This window comes from Doryrhamphus excisus, linkage group LG3, assembly GCF_037039965.1.
Source record: "Doryrhamphus excisus strain RoL-2023G ecotype Guam linkage group LG3, RoL_Dexc_Guam_v1.1, whole genome shotgun sequence".
Classification (NCBI taxonomy): Eukaryota; Metazoa; Chordata; class Actinopteri; order Syngnathiformes; family Syngnathidae; genus Doryrhamphus; species Doryrhamphus excisus.
Genome location: NC_136359.1, coordinates 25,149,938 through 25,171,326, shown reverse-complemented (window position 1 = coordinate 25,171,326; position 21,389 = coordinate 25,149,938). Strand labels below are relative to the sequence as shown.

The following is a 21,389-nucleotide window of genomic DNA, read 5'->3' as shown; positions in this document are numbered from 1 at the left end:
ATGTTTTGTGGTTGAATATGGCCTATTATTAGTCACATTTGACGTATTGTTTGCCTAAATTAAAAATGAACTAAAATACGAATACAAGTAGAAGGTAGTATCCCACTGTGGTCACTAGGGGTCAGTAATACGTTAAAGAGAAAATTCCCGCCACAGGAAGCCCATAACAGGAAGTACAGAAAAGAACAGGAAGTAATTCTCCAAATGCTAACGCGTGAGTCTATATAATGTCCTATTTTCTGTTATTTCTTTTATATTGGGTGTAAATGTGATTATATCGATGTTATCTCATAGCTGTAGTGCTCTAATAATTTAGAGAGCACATTTAGAGAACGTTCTAGTGCCCAGAATGAAGGCGACACGCCGTATGTGTCCATGGAAGGAGTTTAATTGTCAACATGTATTTTTAAGCAGGAATATCAACATAAAGAAGGTATCCACATAAAATTAAGGGTAAAAAAACAACAGTCCTGAAGCATGGGAACAGTTGTATACATAAGAAGACATGATATTGACACATCAATTTCCTATGTGACATTGCACAAAATACGCGAAATACACGCTGACGCCATTTTCCGTGAATTCAATACACCAGCTGTGTGTTTTTAATAGATTGTACAGCAATGTATTGTTCTCGCATATATTGTCGTTAAGAGAATTATTACCGGAAAAACACCTTTATTGTATTGTGTTCTGAAACATTTCACAACGGAGCACGATAAAGTGCGGGAAATAAGTATTTGATCCCCAGCTAGCTTTTATGCTAGCTTTATTTAAAGAGACAAGATCCGTAAAAACGAAAACAAAATGAAATGTGTTGCCTCAATTGGATAAAGCAGGGTAGTAAAGCACCTTGGAAGACTTTCCCACATCATATTATGTGTACACGCACATTCAAAGTATGTGGAAAAACACAGGGTCATTATTATACAGTATATGGTCAGCTGGGATAGACTCCAGCCCAACGCCTCGTCCTAATACAGCCAACAAGTATAGAATATGTACTATGTATCCCTCCCTCAGGGCTGACGCTACACATATTGCACAATAAAAGCAGCAGTTGTGCTACATCAAAGTCTTACTTACATATATGGCCTTTTCAACACATGTAAACGGAACCTAATCAAGGAAATAACACAAGAATGCGTTCAAATATACACGGGGACTGCGTTGGCAAACAATTGATAGCAGAGAGGAGTCAACATCATTATTATGATGTTATTATTATGGGTGTGGGGGGTCACAACAATGTATTGTTGATCTTGTTACATTGTCTTATATTGCTGTATTTATTTATTGTACACAAATACATTGTTGATCCAAACCTTTTATTCTGATTATATTGTATTCTATTATTATTATTATGATTACAGTGAGGGACAGGACGACACTGGACAAATTCCTCTCCATGATGGACGACCACACCCGCCCACAGACAATAGCGGGACAGCTGAGCTCATTGTCCAACGGACTCCTCCAGAGGTATTCATTCATTCCACACGCTAACCAGCTCAACAATACTTCACCTGTCAAAGATAATATATGCAATCCTTCTTTATTTATATTCTTTTCATCTTATATTTGATCCATATTGCAATGCATCAAGCTACGGTGACCAAACAGTTTCCCTTGTGGATCGATAAACTCCATTTAATCGGTATCACATGCATACCAACATATGCGGTACCCCACTTCCATTGCAGCCTTCACGTGTGATCACCAGCGGGGGGGGGGGGGGGGGGTTCAAGGTGTGAGGCTCAGAGGACTTTGGGGGAAGCAAGGCAGCTTGAGAAAAATAAAGACCAAAAAAAAAAAACCCCCTGCTAAGCTAACTTGAATATAGTTCCAATGGTTAGTAAAGAAATCCAAAAAACACCACAAAATATGCTTTGAACTGTACTTCCAAAACCCTGATCCACAGTATGTTATGTTACGTATGCTATACTATGCTAGGCCATAAACAGTGCATGTAACTCTCCAACAATGGCTTCATCCTGAGTTAATACATCAAGTCTTAAATAAGTGATTAGAAAAAGCAGTGTTAGATAGATGGATTCTTAAAGGACGAATGAATATTGATTTAATAAACCAGCGCCAATAGATGCTGGAAACCTATTCTCTAACGCACCAATAGGAATATTTACACTTGAAAGCAGTCAAGCCTCTCCAGCGTTCCTCGTTCCTCGGGAATTAGCGTCATCTGACACGTTCAGGCTCCCGCTGGCTCCGCCACTACAGCGCCACCCACAGGACCGCGCTGTCACTTCAGACGAGGGCAAAAAGTCCCAACGCTGCCACCACTGACCCGGCTCTTCCGCCGGGCTGCTCTCGCCACATTTTTCCAGACGCCATCAAGCAACGCCTACACGGAAGTGCACGGAGGCTCAGGTGTGATATGACTGGCCGGCAGGCCAACACGGCGTTGTGTCGTCACAGCAGGTCGTCGTAGTCCATCATTTTGGAATGCTGACGGCTTTTCCACAGACGAAATAAGCGGAAGTTGAAATACATCTCAATCATCTCTTTGCCTGATGACAAAAGGAAGACAAGAAAAACATCCTGATGACTCAGCGTTCCCGGTTGCTGCTTTGCATTACTTCTTTTCCTCACAAGGTGGCAGCAGCGGCACCCAAGGGAACTTTATTTAAACTACAGAGGCAGACATCAACATCAACAGACATCTCAAGGCCTTACACGTGGAGCACGTGCTTCTCCTACATTCAGGTTTGGTTGAGATGGATCAGACCAAACGTTGATATTTTTATTATATATATATATTTCAAAAAACATATTAGTATATACTTTCATCTTTTTCGCCCATTTTTGATTATTTAAAAAAATCTAAACTTTCCTCCTAATTAAATTTTTTTTCTGAATATTCTGACTTTATGCCCATAATATATTCACTTTATTCCAAAAAAGGTTTGTTTCTCATACTATTATGACTCTAAAAACTACATCTTTTGTCTTTAATATTTCAACTATATGCTATATTTCAACTATTATTTTCCTCATAATATTAACATTTTATTCCTGTGAAATTGTGACTTTTTCTCTCAATATTTTCACTTTATTCTGGTAAAAAATACAGATTTTAGTGTTTTTCAAAATGAACCAGTTATTTTGTCTCATAATGTCGCAACTTTCTTCTTTAATATTTGAATTTTATGCTACTAAAAAGGTTTGTTTCTCATACTATTATGACTCTAAAAACTACATACTTTGTCTTTAATATTTCAACTATATGCTGCTAAAATGACATTTTCCTTATAATATTAACATTTTATTCCTGTAAAATGGTGTCCTTTTCTCTTAATATTTTCACTTTATTCTGGTAAAATTACAGATTTTTGTGTTTTTCAAAATGAAACAGTTATTTTGTCTCATAATATCGCAACTTCAATATTTCAACTTTATGCTACTAAAAAACTGTTTCTCATACTATTATGACTCTAAAAACTACATCTTTTGTCTTTAATATTTCAACTATATGCTTCTAAAATGACATTATTTTCCTCATAATATTAACATTTTATTCCTGTGAAATTGTGACATTTTCTCTTAATATTTTCACTTTATTCTGGTAAAAATGACAGATTTTTGTGTTTTTCAAAATGAAAGTTATTTTGTCTCATAATATCGCAACTTTCTTCTTTAATATTTCAACTTTATGCTACAAAAATTAGTTTATTATGTTATATTTCATTTCATTACAGCTTATTTCTCTTAATATTTGGACTGTAACTAAATGTTAGCAGAGGGCCAATAAAAAAAAACAGCAGCACTTTGGACAGCCCTGAGCTAGCGGGACAAAGGCTAGAAAGAGAAAACAGGATGGGGGGGTTGGGGAGGGTTTGAGGGACAAGACAACAAAGCACCAACGTCCTCCATGGGTTTGTCCTTTGGTGATGCTGTAAAATGCTCTCACCCTGTGCGGACAGTTCTAGTGGGGACTTGAACTCCACGCAGGAAGGTCTCATCAGCCTCTTCAGAGTCTGAATCAACTGCAAGCAAGGGGGCGAAACAGACAGTGAATGTCATTGCAACAAGCCCGAGTGTGTGTGTGCTTTGGGTGGGCGTCTATTTCTCTGCCATTCCAGTGGGTGGTGTTGGCGGGTGTGTGGGTGTCCACTCGTTCACTGCCTTCACCCTGCCTGTGCTTTTGTGGGACAAGAGCAGCAGCCAGGCAGTCCAGCTGCTAAAAAGGTCACCGTTCCTAATTTATACACGGCCTTACGGTGATAAAAAGACCCGTAGTTCATTATTTGACAAAGTGACATCATTATATAGACGAGGACTGACTCCTAATTATCTACACCAAAGTATCCAAACTTGGCACGCTCAACCTTTCCAAATGATTTCATTAAAACCTTCTCACACTCCAGCTGTCACCAAAACCAGGATATTTCTGAGCCATTTGTGCCGTTCAAATCCTTCCAGCGGAACCTTAGGACAAGGCTTGATACACAACAGCATGGGTGTTGCTTTGCAAAGGACTAAAGCAGGGGTCTCAAACATGCGGCCCGCGGGCCAAATGTGGCCCGCTGGACACTAGTTTGAGGCCCCTGCCTTGATATGAAAGTTTAATGTTAGTGCGGCCCGCGCATGTTTGATATGGATGCTGTATGGTATCATGTACCCAGAAAAAATGATTACGTTTGATTCATGTTCATGTTAAAGGTTAAATAACTGTTAATAGTTATCCTCCCTATCCGTGTGGAAGTGGTAAGTTTTTGGCTATTTAAGTTGAAAGGAAATAACTTGAAGGCTACCGTTTAGGTGGCTAGCTCTCTAGTTTGCGAGTTAGCATGTGTCTCAAGACCCTGCAGTTGCGCAATATGTTGTAAATAAAAAAAGTATAAATGTGACTATAGTCGTGTTTTGTCATGTCTACAGGGCTCTAATAATGCTTTGTTCATTTTAATCTGAAAAAAATCATTTGTCTACCCACCAACTATATGTGCTTTCTTAAGTTTTTATTATTATTATTATATTTATTTATTACTGATTGATTGATTTTCTTTATTCTTGATTTGTTTATTTATTTTTCATCTTATTTTGTGTAGAAAAATAAAAAGTAAGATATTTGAGAACAGTGGAATGTTTTATCAGAGCTTTTATTGTAGAAAATTGGAACCAAAGCGAAGTTTTTTACATTTTTTTGTTTTTAATAAATGCGTTTTTTTTTTTTGTTTTTTTTTTTGGGAAAACCTGATACGGCCCAGTCTCACCAGTGGCCCCCAAGTAAATTGAGTTTGAGACCCCTGGACTGAAGCCTATTTTTCCAGCCTAGGCCATCTGGAGGATGGATAGAACAATGCTTTGTTCCCACATCCCTCAGTCAGTCCTTTGCCACCATCCCTGGTACCAATAACAAGACCAGTATTTCCCACAGGACTGCAGTCCGTTAGTGGTGGTGCTTGATTGGTCTTTCACTCGATGCTGTTGTTTATGTTAAGTGGCTGTCGGTACCTTTTCTCCATTTGCACTCCCCAGCACGTAGCAGCCCATGATGTGGATGAGGTTTGGCTCGGGGTTCAGCTTGCTCATCAGCCTGCCGAGCCGCCGCCAGAAACTGCACAGAGAAGACAAGAAGGATGAGCAACATGTACCATACATTTATGTACTTCACCTGTAAAGCAGAAAATGATTGGTTATGTGATGAATGCACTTTGTCCAAAAATGACCAGAAATGCAAAAGAACCTACTGGATCATGTCTTCCTCCTTCTCCACTTTGGCGAAGGTGGCAACTTTGTTCTTCAATAAATACAGATGGCCTGGTCCTCCCTGTTGGGGGGTTGAGTAGAGGTCAAATTGTGATTACAGTCTAAAGCAGGGGTCTCAAACTCAATTTACTTGGGGGCCACTGGAGCTAGGGTCTGGGTGAGACTGGGCCGCATCAGGTTTTCCAAAAAAACCCAAAAAAACACATTTATTAAAAAAAAAAAAAAATTAAAAAAACTTCACCTTGGTTCCAATTTTCTACAATAAAAGCTCTGATAAAACATTCCACTGTTCTCAAATATCTTACTTTTTATTTTTCTACACAAAATAAGATGAAAAATAAATAAACAAATCAAGAATAAAGATAATCAATCAATCAGTAATAAATAAAATAATAATAATAAAAGGGCAAATAATAAAAACTTAAGAAAGCACATATAGTTGGTGGGTAGACAAATGATTTTTTTCAGATTAAAACGAACAAAGCATTATTAGAGCCCTGTAGACATGACAAAACACGACTATAGTCACATTTATACTCTTTTTATTTACAACATATTGCGCAACTGCAGGGTCTTGAGACACATGCTAACTCGCAAACTAGAGAGCTAGCGACCTAAACGGTAGCCTCCAAGTTATTTCCTTTCAACTTAAATAGCCAAAAACTTACCACTTCCACACGGATAGGGAGGATAACTATTAACAGTTATTTAACCTTTAACATGAACATGAATCAAACGTAATCATTTTTTCTGGGTACATGATACCATACAGCATCCATATCAAACTTGCGCGGGCTGCACTAACATTAAACTCAAACTAGTGTCCTGCGGGCCACATTTGGCCCGCGGGCTGCGTGTTTGAGAACCCTGGTCTAATGACATGAAACGGGGGGGTCATGTCTTCAAGACCGGAAAATGTTTAGTGGGGGGAGGAGCCGGCCTGCGTCGCTAGTGCATAATTATATTGTATATTTCAGCCCGCCATTTGCCGCTCTCCAACCAAGGTGTAATGATGTCAGTGAAAGCCCCAAACCTGCCATTTTGTGTGTTCCTAATTCTGGTGCTCGTCTTACGTTTATTTGCCTGCTCACCCAACACCGCGTTAAAGTACTTCCTTTAATTAGCAGATAAAAAATAAGAAAATTTCAGATTAATAAGCCAATAGGTCGAGTGGTTAGCAAGCAGGCCACACAGCTAGGAGACCCGAGTTCGATTCCACCCTCGGCCATCTCTGTGCTGAGTTTGCATGCGTGGGTTTTCTCCCACAATGGGTGGAATACGTTAAAACAGACCGTTTTGGAAATAGAAAGAAATACAGCTGGAATAGGTGCAGATTCTGGAAGAGCTAGAAAGCTTTCTATGCGGGTATGCTGCTGTATCGGAGTCCACCACTCAATACAACGGGTGGAAGAATGAGCATAATAATAAATCCCTTTAAGAAATCCCAATCCAGCCTCATGGTTAACAAAAGCAACTTGTGTACTCTCGTGACTCACCTGGCAGAAAATGAGCATGTTCCAAATCTTACAGCCTTTTCTGTAGGCAGTCAGCTTCTTCTCAATCTCCTCTATGGGATGGTGGTGTTGGGGGAGCGGGCGGGCGGGCGAGAGAGAGAGAGAGAGAGAGATGAGACACATAAATTGTCTGTCTATTGACAGCAGCAGGTCAAACAATGAGTCATCTATCTGGCAACCTCGTCTTCCCACAGTTTTTTCAAGGCTTGTTTGACTTTGGAGCAAATGTTATAAAAAAAAAAAAGACATCACACTTACCAAGGATGTCATCAAAAGTGGCATGTTCATGGTCCTGGAAACAGACGTAGAAAATCATGATTTCATATTATTGCAACATAAATGTTTGCTTGAATTAGTTCGCATTCATCAAGCGCCAACTACACTCTAACAAAGTTGAGCAAAACCCACTTTTACCCTTAATTTGATCACTTCCTGTTTTCAATGAGGCACATCCTGTCCTTGGCCTGGTTAATGACTAAGCACTGAAGCCCCGCATCCGCACCAGGAGGGCGCCAGATTCGTCCCCATTCCTCGCTTTATGGGTAGTTTTGTTACTTTTTGTTTCTCTTAGTGACTCCGGGTGAGTTACACGGGACCGTACAGCTCCGTACCAGGACTAGTCCTCTTTACTGACTGGACTACCACTCTATTCCATATATGCACAAGAACACATTTACAGCAAAAACACCAGCACAAGTCTTATTTATGTCTTATTTTCTGTCCACCATATTGGGTGATAGTAATGTAAAGATGATTATAGGGGTGTTATTTCATGTCTAGAGAGCTCTAATAATGTTAAAAGCCATATTTAGCAGGTCGTAAACAGGTTTCCTATACTCACATAAAGAATAGGAATGATGGAAGGGTCATCCCTACGAATGATGTTGGGAACATATTCAGCCTTAGGAACCTTGGAGGAGATGAGCTGTGGAAAGCAATAGCAGCATACGGAGATAAAGATCAATACCACTTTGGACGCTCATGTCTGCCACGTTCATCTTCACAAGGCTTACGATGATTTTAGGTGGGATGAAGTCCTCGCCTTCACAGGCTATCCTCTCCATCTGTCTTTCATCAGCCCAGTCTGCATCCTCATCCAGCCCTTCATTGAGGGTCCCTGAGGAGGTCTGGAGATCACCACCTGGCTCACGCACACACAGGAACAAAGGATGAGATGAAAGGAGAACACAAACGGGATGAAAGAGTGGGTGCTTCATTCCTGGGTGCTGCACCTGTCATTCATTTATCCAAGGAGAGGAAGGATGGACAAACTGTAAATAACATTCTCAAATGAAAATGTACAACTAGCATAGAGGAAAAAGGAAGCATCCATTATGGTTGTTACTGGTTCTGGTAATGGTAATGGTAATGGTAATGGTTTTATTTCATTTGAATTAAAACTTCATGCATCAGATTCCAATTGAATGCATCCCATAATCAGTTCCCAGTTCCTCATGTCCAAAGGGAGTAGGAAGAAGCAATCACTAACTGTTACATTTGTTCACTTCCTGCTTTCCTAATATGGTCTAATGTAAAAAAAAAAAAAAAAATTTTTTTTAAATTTAATTTTTGTCCCGTAGCGAAGTAGGAGGTGATATGAGCATCCAATACCATAATGGGTACCATAGTAAGTGTCAATTATAGGTTATCACATGGTTTGTCTGGTATCAGGCCAGGTATCATGCCCCCAAGACCTTCGGTCTCGGGCTGATACTGGCACATATCACGTACTATTTAATCATGAGCTTATTATCACGTACTATTTAATCAAAAGACCATTTTGTTTCCAGAAAATGTTCAGTTTAGTACATGTATTATATCTAAACAGTGTAAACACAGGAAGTTTAGCTTTCGTTTTTGCATCATGTAACGTTGAATTTTGATTTGAGAGAATCAGGCTCATATTCATCCCCATTTTCTTTTTTGATTGTTAAAATAAACATAGACGCGTATTTGTCTAACTCAGGCGGCGGAGTACTTTCTACCAGTCTTTGTTCGTTCTTGCAGTTGATGAGCCATTCAGAAAAAAGCTTGAGGTCGCCCTTGGTTTTCAGACTTGTATTTGCATTTTTAGTTTTTTCCATCATTTCAAGAGTCCTCCTCATTAATGGTGATAAAACATTCCATTTCTAATATTCCGTTTGCTATTTTCCCTATTTGTCTTTCACCGGGAGTGTCGACCGTTGACATGTTGACAGAGCACAGACGGCAACAAAACAAACGCTCGTGCGCTGTTCTCTGATTGGTTGTTTCACGGGCACGACACCAGAGCAGCGCGCTCGGAGTGGACCACTACGGGGGCTGATACTGGACATGGTTAAACTCTATATTTTATCAGTATCACTGCCCTGGGCTTTGACACAGTATCATTTGGGCCTTTTCCCGTATCATTCATGGGCGCTTTCTAGGGTACAGGGCCAATTAATACTGTAGTATGGGATAATATAGTGATATATACTGTATAGCACATCATGACTTGTTCAAGACCCTTCATCCTTGGATTTAGCAAACATCAACTGGCTCATGTTTAAGTGAAGCCCATTATGTATCGCGTGGAAATATGAACGCTGCAACAAAGGACGTATGCGATGACTGTATGGTTTGAGCGTGTTTGTTTGCGTGCGGTGCAGAAAGAACTGTCATGTGTTAAAGTGATGGACAGGGTGCTGACTCACTGTCTCTGGAGTCATGCAGCGAATCCGGGTTGACGGGGGTGGGGTCACTCCAGGAGCGGCTGAAACTCTTGGCTCGGCGGTCGACAAAGGCTGCTGATTTGGAGGAAAAAAAAAAAAAAAAGCCAGTCACTCACGCGTACATTTCCCACTGCAGCAGGACACCTGAACACATTCTATGCTTAGTTTGATTCCCTGATTAGATGCGATGAGAATGGAGTGCTGCACTGCTGCCAAGATACGTCCAACGTCGTGAGGTCATCACAGCGTGTGGTGGAGCTGCAGCGCTTGTGACTAGATAAGTGCTGACATTCCGTGTATCTCCGATGTATTATTATAGGATTATACTCATGAATATACAGTAGGCGCTGCGGTTTGAACTTGTCCTTGTTTCAGGGCAAGCTTCTACTGTCTCAAGTGAAAATCCACTTACTCTGGACCTTCATCCTTCGGCTGCCCACCATCCGGAGGTGTTTGCGGAAATTTCTATCAAATTTGGGAAGAAGAGAAGCAGGCGTGTTAGAAAGAAGCTACAGAGCCAAGGAGAAGGATGGTGTGACATGTATGGTGATACCAGGTGATGCTGTTGGAACTGTGAAGGATGAGGCACATGTTGAGTGGAGATCAAACCAATGTAGCATCACAAAAACACATCTACGCCATAAGGCAACGCGCATTAAGACATCCTTGTACCTTCAGAAAGTCAACTTGGAAAACCAGTCAACTGTCCAAGATTGTATTGGTAATCTGAAGTGGGATAGGACTTGGTTCTCAGGCAGACACCAAACACACCAGAATATGTACAATCATTGATGGACATGGTTCTCAAGCAGAGAACCATGTCCATCAAGTATCTTGAGATCCTGTTCACAAGTTCGGGAAGGCTGGAGCGTGGGATCGACAGGCGGATCAGGGCGGTCTCTATGCCGGGCCAAGGTGGTAAACAGAGAGCTGAGTCGATTTACCGGTCCGTCTATGTACATTCCTACCCTCACCTACGGTCATGAGACCGTAAGAAGCTGGACACACCAAAGAGGAGCTCAGATGAGGTGTCTAACCAGAAGGTAGACGGAGGACAGGCTACAGGGAACGCCTCTGTGATCTTCCGGTGGAAGTTTGGGCTTCGCTGCTCTGACTGCTGCCCCCACCCCCCCCCCCCCCCCCCCCCCGGACCCAGGTAAGCGGAAGAAAATGGATGGATTGATGGACCAACTTTTCTGGTTTACCCCAAGCAAAAAAACAAACAAACCCTACCTGGAATGACGCGAAATGGACCATGGGGTCCTTGAGTGGTTTCCATTTTATTATTCATCACAGCTTGCCTGGAAGGGATGACTCAGTGCCGCCCGTGTGGAACACCACAAACACTAGGGACGGCTTTTTCACCACCTTGGGCAAGTTGGTTGTAAAACTGGATGTGCTCTAGGACCTTGTCAGGGGTCTACAATAGATGCCCCTGGTCGGGTAATCCAGAAGACTATTGTAGACTAGACCAAATACTGCATCAAGACTGTACCTTTCCAGAAACAGGAGAATGGTACCTCACCCTGGAGCTAGGGTTGGGTGAGGGGCTTCAAGGTGAGAAGGGGACCCAACCCAAAGAAGGGTTGGTTGGTGGGGCTGTCAGTCGAGGGCAGGAGCCCTGCCAAGCCTAAGGGGGCCATCAAAGTGAAGAAGAACTAGAGAAACTACATGTAGACCAAGGACGCGGTGTAGTGGAACACCTTGGTATCACCCCAGTGGAGTTAGAAGAAGTGTCTGGAGTTGAATATGAACGTTTACTGGAATTATGTAACTATCATCACCACCAAAACAGAGTCACCTTACTAAAGTACTTTCACAAACTCCTGGGGGGTGTTGGGTAATCAATGTCATAAATTGCCGTCTTAAATTGAACACTGTTCGATTCCTCAGGCAAACATTGCGCTGCTCGTCAATGCAGATTTGAAGGCGTTCCGTGTCGGTGCTGATTGCCGGCGCAGTGAAGGCATCGCCTAAAATAGAAGGATGACTCAGAGATGGGGGGGCTCTATCAGTCAGCAAACACTTCTCGCTGAGTGACAACAGCTTTTAAAATCACTTCACACCCACGCACCCCATGTGGAGTCAAGTTCACCGTGTGTGTCAGTGTGCAAGGCGTACCGTGACCTTTGCAAAAGAGGAACAAACGATTCAGGCATCATTTGTGAAGCTGAGCGAGACGAGACGCACACAAACCCAAACGCAGCCTCACATTACAGGACTCACAAACACGATACACGCAGGAAGAATATTTACACCAAGTAAAGCAGTTCACTTGAGTTCCGCATGGCTCCATTCAAACACTTCATGTTGGATGTGGCGTTCGCTTCCCCCACGGTGACCTATACACACTGCGTTAGCTTTGTACGAGTACTGCAAGCACCTCGTGTAGGACTTTTTATTGTGGGATTAGCCACAACAAAGTCACAGACTTAAAGACAGAACAGAGGCTGCACAAAGTGTATAACGGTGTCACAGAAATGTTTTCGGCAACTCTATTATTGGTGACATATTGACAAACTGAAACAGGAAGGGGCCAAATTCCAACTCCGTGTGCTGACTGACGACACTCGGCTTAGGTTTCTGACCTGTATTTGATCAGGAAATGTGCAAATTCAGCCATTTTTACACAGTAAATTGTTTAAAATGATTACAATTATACAGATAATACACTTAGAAATTAAAAAAAAAAAATTTAATTGAGGGTTTTTTTTTATTTTTATCTTCCCTGACTGCACATCACTGGCATCTGGTATCTCGGTGTCAAGGTCACGGTTTGGTTCATTGTGGCTACAATAAGGGCAAAGGGCAAGCAGGCGTATTTCTAGCTCATCATGTAAAGTCAGAGGCAAAATGTGGCTTATTTGCACTGTTCTCATGAGCAAATCACTCAAAAAGACATTTGGGGAAAAGTTAGTACGTCCGAAAGGGAGAAAAACTCCAAGAAACAACCAAAAAACAGTTTGACTGACAACAACTAGCAAAATTCATACTAACTAAAACCAAATTAAAAATACTTGTGAAAATGTCAAGTGCAGAGATTGCCTTACAACAAAAAACTATAAACCCGGTTTAGAGTAGTCCCTCTCCACTTCGCACTTTGAATTTTGGGTTTCATTCTATTACTAAAAATATATGCCAGCACATTTAAGTGTATATTTTTCCTAAATAAAACATTTTCACGCATAAAAATATCTAAATGAAGTAAAACAACAGGCAGGTTTTGCAGGTTTAGCACAATAACACGGGCTACTGTTGCGGCCGTAATCCACAACAAGCTAAAACTCAACTCTGAACCCACTTCCTGGCGTCACTTCCTGTCCATCCCCCTCTCAGCGCCCCTGAGCGCCACGACATGTACAGTATAAGGGGTGTCATTTCATATCTAGAGGGCTCGAATAATGTTAAAAACTAGATTAAAAACAGCTTTTCTATGCTTTAACTACAAAAATATTACATTTCTAAAAAAGGAAACGTACTTCTACTCATCAAGGTTGAGTCTGCAACTCGTTCACCGCATAAAATGTTATTGTTGAATGTTGAACACAGGAAGTACACAAACTCAGATATGAAGGTCTAGGATAGAATAAGCTCTACTTTTTCATTTTCTTACATGTTTAAAATAATGTTGTATATCTTAACTCACACCAGGATAGGAGGTAGACGAAAAGTATACAGTACAGAAATATAAAGGGTCCCAACTCTCTTTCAACTTGCTGTGAAGAGGTATTACACAAAAAGGCAAGATTGGAAAAGTACTCAAAAGGGAAATCAATATTTGATATGCAAGAAGTATTTTTTTGTGTGTAAAAGGAATGTTTTAGCATTACACAGGACAGGACAGGAAAGCCAGGACATGGTACCTCTCCATCACGGCGGCTGCCTCCTGCTCTCTTTTCCGCCTCTTTTTCTCCGCAATGCCTCGGAAAGCCCTGCCGGAACGTCACAGTGTTAAGTGCTTTTGTGGGAGCTTCAATTTCTTTCTCAGCGGAAGCCCACCGACGGTGGGAAAGAAGTGTATGACCCCTGCTGATTTGGTATGTTCACCCCCTAACGCAGACATGAACAGACCTGAATTTGTATAGTAGCTTTATTTAAACAGACGATAACATTAAGTAGAAGTTATACATTCTTTTGTACACTCAAACCTCAGTTTCCGTATGATTCGGCTTTCAACCAAAGGTCAGTTCCTCGGTTTTGCTCGACGTGGTCTTTAATCCACATAATGAGTACTAACATAACAACCAGTTGGTACTTCCGACTGTGTTCATTTCTTTGTAAGGGAGTGAACTTACTAAATCAGCAGGGATTCAAATACTTTTTTCCCAACTGTCTATCAACTTCTGATCCCCATCTGGGTTAATCTGGGTTAATCGGGGTGAATGACCTTTAAAAAGCATTGATTTTCAGAGAGAATTTGAACTGCCTAAGTGATCAAGAGACTGAGCAGACGGGAGGCTTTGGGTCGAGAATGAAGAATTAGAGTTATTCATGTTGGGCAGAAAGAGAAAGAGGTCAAGGTGGGTCGGTTAGTGAGTTTTTGGTGTTATTCTGGGATTAGGATAGCACGTTTTCACTCACGCATACGCACACGCACACACTAGGAACACAATGCGAGATCGCATAATGAGAGAATATTTACAGTGCCTTACCAACAATCATATTCAAGGTGAACGACAGGAGCGGCTGCTTTTGTACATCATCATCAGGAGTCTTTGACACAAAATGGCTCCAGTGACAGTGAATGCTGTCACTCTTCCCTAAGGGGGACAGTAATGGTCCTGACAGAATGTCAGCCCCGTGACAATCAGGTGTCATTCTATGTCAAACATATGCCCAGCAGTATGCTTTTGACTGACAGGCCACTGATACTCATGGAAGCAATTATGTCATTCTGTCTGCCCTCAGACAATTAATAGCCATCATTTGTCATCGTATTCCCAATATTCCGGGGAAATATACCCCTTTGTTCACTCCCGTTGGCAGTGGGCAAAGCACCATAACGTCCATTGGATTAGTTATCAGTCACTACATTAGTTATGTCCGTCCTGTCCTGTGTATTGGTGTACTAAAACTCCAACCCTAATGACGAGGGGTGTAACGCTACTTTTTCCAAATCGGATTTTTCAGTGCAACACTTTCAGTTTGGCACAGAGGCACACCAATTTTCCACACTGTGCACCTTAAAAGTGAAGGACAGGAAGTGTTTATGGCAAATGTACACGTCTAGATACTAGATATACAAATAAAAATAGTAACCTTGGTTAGCGTGTTTTTTTAGATGGCAAAATGTCCATTTTCCGGTTTGCTTACAGAATGGTGCACGTTTTGTCATGTTTATTCATTCACTAAGTCAGTGCAAATGTATTCTTAAGGTATTTGCATTACAACACATCCTTGTTAGCATCTCGCTAATACATGGAAACAGGAAGTGCAAGTCAGAGTAAAACAATCCTAAATGCACATAAATGAAAGGAGTAAATATAGAATTTATCAGCACCTGTGGTAGTAAGATCAACACTTATTTCTTGAATACAGTAGCGTTTCTCTCTTTTGCTCAATTTTGGGTTATTTGGCAGGTTTGATCAAAAGAAAAGCAGAGACTTGAGGTGAGAAACACTACACAAGTCAAGAAATAACTCCTGGCAAAACACAACCATGGTGTCCGTGTGAATGTCGCTGCCACACTGTGTCCTTGTCAACAGTGAATAGAAAACTAGCCTTCAATGTTCACGTTCAAATGTTGCATTCCCGATTTATATGCATCTCCGTTTGGTTTATGCCAGGGGACTCAAACACGCGGCCTGCGGGCCACACTAGTTTGAGGCCCGCGCCTTGATATGAAAGTTTAATGTTAGTTTGATATGGATGCTGTATGGTATCATGTACCCAGAAAAAATTATTACGTTTGATTCATGTTCATGTTAAAGGTTAAATAACTGTTAATAGTTATCCTCCCTATCCGTGTGGAAGTGGTAAGTTTTTGGCTATTTAAGTTGAAAGGAAATAACTTGAAGGCTACCGTTTAGGTCGCTAGCTCTCTAGTTTGCGAGTTAGCATGTGTCTCAAGACCCTGCAGTTGCGCAATATGTTGTAAATAAAAAGAGTATAAATGTGACTATAGTCGTGTTTTGTCATGTCTACAGGGCTCTAATAATGCTTTGTTCATTTTAATCTGAAAAAAATCATTTGTCTACCCACCAACTATATGTGCTTTCTTAAGTTTTTATTATTATTATTATATTTATTTATTACTGATTGATTGATTTTCTTTATTCTTGATTTGTTTATTTATTTTTCATCTTATTTTGTGTAGAAAAATAAAAAGTAAGATATTTGAGAACAGTGGAATGTTTTATCAGAGCTTTTCTTGTAGAAAATTGGAACCTGATTGAAAACCTGATGCGGCCCAGTCTCACCCAGACCCGAGCTCCCGTGGCCCCCCAAGTAAATTGAGTTTGAGACCCCTGTTTTATGCTGACTTGCACTTCCTGTTTCCAATGATTAGCAAGATGCTATGAAGTATATAATAACATGTCAAGACGCACGCTAACCGGAAACACATATTTTTAAATTACATGACACCCCTTTACAGGCATTGCAGTACTGTGGAGTACACTGGATTATAGCGTACTGTTATATCCCTAAAATATATTATATTTTATGTATGTATGTTTCCTGCCTTTGTATTCCAAAATGAGCGAGTAGTAGTACCTTGAAATACACAGTACAGTAGACATTAGGGTGGATGAGGACACGGTGAAGCACATGAGGAAAAAAAAAAGGTTGAAGATGAAAAGGAAACACAAAGAGAAGCCAACTATGAAGAATGTGGGTGGCTGAAAGAATTACTCACGATATTCTACAGTCGTGATTTGGAACGCCGCCACGGAGAGAAAAGGAAGAAGACAAAAAAAACAAGTTAGAAAACACTTTAGCCATTTTTATGCTTGAAAATTATTAACCTCGTGAAATGTGTTTAAATCTGCATTTTTGTGTACTATTAGGTCATATTTAACCACAAAAAAAGCATGCTTTTTTATAAACACATATTTGGAAAACCGTGATAGAATGAAGTTGTGAAATTGGAAGTGCAGAATGGCGAGTGATTACTGTATGCTTAAAAGCCCGGACCGTGCCAGGAGAGCAATTTAAAAGAGCAATTCTGCCAAGAAGAGCGGTCCAAAATCCGGATGGAATTATGCCAGAAGTTTGTTGACGTATACAAAGTGTCATATGGAGGTGAAACTTGCTAATGGACACTTAAGCACGTATTAGTGGGAGTGTTAGTGGTGTATCGTTTTCACCCTTTGTGAATTCAATCTGAAGTTGTGAATTGAACTCATGGTTTTAAAAAATCATTCATCATGTAACTTGTAAAATCATTCCACGCCAGAAATAGAATCATTGGAGAAAATGACACGGCATTCATTCCCATGATGAACCATATTTTCTGGACAAGATAGTTCCTAGGTTGGCTGGTCAGTTTCTATCGTATCCATATAGGTTAAAAGAATTGACTTAATTCAGATTATGTAGCTTTAGTTGACTCCTTGTTGGCTTCTGGCTAAATGCCACTCACAGTTGTTGCACTTCAAATATAGCTCCCTCACTATTAGCGTTTTTTTTTTAGAAAATAAAGAATAAATGATTGCTGTGGATTGCTAAGACTGGGTCCAAAAATATTGAAAGACAAATTATATGTAATATTCTGCTCACTGGTCATTGCCATGACTGAGACTGAGTGGAAAAAAAAGGTTCTCCTCTCATTCCATGTGGAAGTGGTAATATTTTTTTTCTTCTCTCGCTCCATTTGAAACACTTAAGTTTATAATAAGTAAATAAGAGGCTAATTAGCTCGCTATTCTACAGGCAGACATCTTTTGTCCCTTTAGTAATCCCATAGCCTGTGCAATGCGATGCAAACAAAGAATAATAGGAGTGTAAAAGTGACTATAAGGGTGTTCAATCCAGTCTATAGGGGTCCAATAAGCTTAAAACCTCTATTGAGAAAGTAAAAAAGAGGTTTTCTATACTTTAACGACAAAAATATTCAGTATATTCTGAATCAGAAATTCCAGAAGCAATTAACTGCAATAAATGAGGGATTACTGCATGTGACCTTTCCTCTTCATGAGCCATGGACTTACTCCATTCTCCAGAGCAACTTATAGCAAGGAATATACTCCAAGTAAATATTCCAACATTGACGGTTTAATGTCATAGTACAATCTATGGTTCTATATCCCAACAACATGCATGTTAAGCGTGTTTGACCACATGTGTCCTGTGATTGGCTGATGATGTATCGTCTGTCAAGAAGTGTTCTTTTTGGCTGTGAGAGCAAACATGCATCATATTCATAATGTGCTGTACTCACGCCTGCATGGTGGTGGTGGCGGTCTGAAAGCTGAACATGTTCTCTTTGGGGAACCAGCTGTTAGGATGATCATCTGCAATCAGGAGAACAAGACATCAGCGTGAATGCAGTTTAGCTTCAGTGGCGATACTATTCTGACATGACATCTGACGTCTTTATGATTTCACATTGCATTTATTAATTGTTAATTGGAAGGTGTTGCACAGAGTACAGTAAAGCCTCGCTTTACATGGTGGTTACGTTCCAAGACCACCTGCACAACCAGCAAGTAAAAATGTCTACTCCTCCCCTTCCGATGCCTCCTGCTAGCTTGACACGGACGCTGTCCTCTGATTCAAGATGAACATTTGAAATAAGAGTGTAAATAATAATAAAAGCGGCTGGTTCCATGCAAAACCTTTAATAAAAACTTCATTCTGTCGTGTGTGCCCTGACCTCCATTACAGAAATATGGTTTTCTACGCTTACTTGTTTTATAATTTGTCATTATTTATGTATTATCAATTATTATTTTTACAAACTAAATACTAAGCACAGCAAAAATGAGGCAGTCATTTAAAAAGGATCATTTTGAGTTGAAAGAACTGTTTCAAAAAGGCATGAAAATGTATTCTAAAGTCTCAAACCAAAGTGTGAATTTTCTGTATCCTTACTACCCTTGTGTGTACTTTACAGTCTTGTCATAGTGGGATACAGGGAATAAAAATGACCTATTTGGGGGTTTAGGGACCCCCAAATGGGGGAATTCTATGGTAGAACGCGTGAAGAGCACTAAAGATGGACATAGGATACACAGTATAAAAACAACATCTATTTACCCTTTTCACCAGTCGATGCTCCGTCTTCACTGTACATCCTCTCCAGTTTCTTGAGGTGCTTCCCTCCGGTCCATGGCGAGGTATCCAGGTCGAGGGAGCGCTGGCTTTGACATGGAGCATGAATGCAGGCGCCACTGTCTGAACCCCCTTTGCTCATCATCCCCAAGTCTCGGGTATTAATGGAGATGTCAGAATTCTGCAGTGACTGAGAGGACGACAAAGGACCTTCACGATGCTTGTGGGAGTGGTGGTGGTTGCCGCGGTGATGGCTACCACGAACTGATGACAATATTTGCTGGTTGGCGAAAGACGGCTTATGGTTTTGGGATAATGGCTCATCCTTGCTGCTCTTCAGGATGTCCAGTTCCAGGCTTTCATCGCTTCCGGGGCCCAGAGTCATCCTGACCTCTTTTGTGATGGTGTACACCCTGGCTGGCTTACCCGCCCCACGCCCCTCTGGGTCTGGAGCGCTGGGTGGGTTCTCTGTGGAGAGGCTGCGTGCAGCAGAGAGTCTACGTTTTGATGGGCCTAAAGGCGCCTGAGTTTGGAGTGGTTTTGCCTGAGGCTGGGATTGGATCTGATCAGTACGATCGGGGTGCTCAGTCTTGCTGGACTTGGTTGCGGGCAAAGAGCGACTCTGTGGCGGCAGATTGTTGTTATGCAAGCAACTGAGAGGGCCTGGAGAGTCACAGTCTTGGGTACGGAAGGAGTCAGACAATAGTTGATCTACACACAGATGAGATATTGTCCATAAGATGTAACATCAGTCGTCTAAATGTGTGCATGACATGTGCATCACCTACCTGATCTGTTGCGGTTCTCCGGATTGGTATTGGACACGTATTCGCCAAACGCTCTGGCTGCCCTGTGGAGACACAACATTTTTATGCTGCCAACTGCTTCATTTAGGCAACAAATAATATCATGAATTAACTTGATATTCCCAAACCACCAGCAAATGTCAAAAAACCACCAGGAATTGGTCTTGAATACACAAACACGCAGGCTTTGAATCCACTCTACATACTGAGCTGTGATTATTGCGTAGCGTTACACCCCTACTAAACTCCAAGTGTCTTGAATCCAGCATCTATGTCCCACAGTACCACCGCACCAGTCTCCCAAGTTGCGATCAAGCAAGGTTTGGAAGCAGCAACTTGAGTTTCCTCACACAGCAGACAGACGGCACCAGGACTGGGACAACAATAAAATCAGGCACGTACACGTTGTGAAAGCCCTTATGTTGCCAGGAGCAGATGATGACTGGCAAACTGTTCACAATCTCTTTCAAACAAAGAATTTGATGGTTTATAGCAGCACAACACTAATGAATATGCATTCTTTTTAATTGCATTTTTATTATTGTATGATGTGATAAAGTGCATGATGCATCAAAGCCTTAAACCAGGAACCAGCAAACATAAAAGTGTTATACCAGGGTATAGTAGTAGACTCGTGGTTTGCCCTTGCCTGCTCAAAGTATGGCAAAGGACACGGGACACAATGATTGGCCAGAATACAGCATGGAGGAGACCCGTACCGAACAACTTTATAAGGCGCCGGCGTCATTATATTAGCCAATGTACATTGAGTGGATGACACCCGATGAATGACACGGATTCTGACTTGCACCTGCCTTTGTCCTTCACTCCTCCACCCCCACCTCCCATCTAGCTATTTTTGTCATAGACAAGAGATGTGGACAATGACAGTGTGACTGCAAGCGATGCAGATGCTGCAAGCTGTTTACAAATCTGCTCTATATCCCGACCACTAAGCAGAAATAGGCTAACAACAACTTGGCCCCTGATGCATTAAATTGACTTTATGGCTTTTATGACTCTGAGCAGTAATAGTGATGCCTCACTTTCCATTGACTTGCCCCAAGCGGCGATGAGCTTTACATGAAAAAGTAGAAGAATGATGCCGCCAGTGCTGTGTCATTTTCTAGCAGATTGTTTATCCATGTTTGGCCCAGGGATATAAAAAGAAAATGTGACTATATGCTAAAAATACTAATAAACAAGCCGAAAAAGCAACAATAACAGCTCCATCTGAGCACACTATTGACATCATTAGACAAGAAATAGAAATGATGACTTTAAAAGGGCAAAGGGGAATTTTCATGACTATGTTTTTGTTCTTGGAGAACGTAGCTGTGGTGACCTTGAACGCATGTAGGATGGAGGAAACATCGGAATGCGTGTTGGGCGCGCTAACTAGGTGGTAGGTGGGGTGCACGTGTGGTCCACGACAC

General features: G+C 41.2%; 1 protein-coding gene and 1 long non-coding RNA gene across 3 annotated transcripts in view; one reads left to right on the top strand and one right to left on the bottom strand.

Annotated features, from left to right (window-relative positions):
- The first annotated feature begins 7 nt into the window (after positions 1 to 7).
- LOC144898212 (uncharacterized) lies at positions 8 to 9,182 on the top strand. Its single transcript, XR_013627109.1, has 3 exons — positions 8 to 214; positions 1,374 to 1,482; positions 8,320 to 9,182. It is a non-coding gene; the product is annotated as an uncharacterized LOC144898212 (long non-coding RNA).
- Positions 2,400 to 21,389, bottom strand: part of nsmfb (NMDA receptor synaptonuclear signaling and neuronal migration factor b) — a 40,337-nt gene continuing 21,347 nt past the window's right edge. Inside the window, exons 4-17 of one of the 2 annotated variants that reach the window (XM_078789227.1) lie at positions 19,936 to 19,997; positions 19,133 to 19,858; positions 18,315 to 18,387; positions 13,798 to 13,866; positions 10,347 to 10,399; positions 9,917 to 10,009; positions 8,255 to 8,382; positions 8,083 to 8,166; positions 7,500 to 7,533; positions 7,224 to 7,294; positions 5,709 to 5,788; positions 5,473 to 5,575; positions 3,929 to 4,004; positions 2,400 to 2,528 (exon numbers count right to left, since the gene is read on the bottom strand). In XM_078789227.1, the coding sequence (XP_078645353.1) occupies positions 2,431 to 2,528; positions 3,929 to 4,004; positions 5,473 to 5,575; positions 5,709 to 5,788; positions 7,224 to 7,294; positions 7,500 to 7,533; positions 8,083 to 8,166; positions 8,255 to 8,382; positions 9,917 to 10,009; positions 10,347 to 10,399; positions 13,798 to 13,866; positions 18,315 to 18,387; positions 19,133 to 19,858; positions 19,936 to 19,997 (1,750 nt within the window). In that variant the 3' untranslated portion in view covers positions 2,400 to 2,430. The remainder of the gene's footprint in view (positions 2,529 to 3,928; positions 4,005 to 5,472; positions 5,576 to 5,708; positions 5,789 to 7,223; positions 7,295 to 7,499; positions 7,534 to 8,082; positions 8,167 to 8,254; positions 8,383 to 9,916; positions 10,010 to 10,346; positions 10,400 to 13,797; positions 13,867 to 18,314; positions 18,388 to 19,132; positions 19,859 to 19,935; positions 19,998 to 21,389) is intronic. The other variant, XM_078789228.1, reaches the window with a different exon arrangement.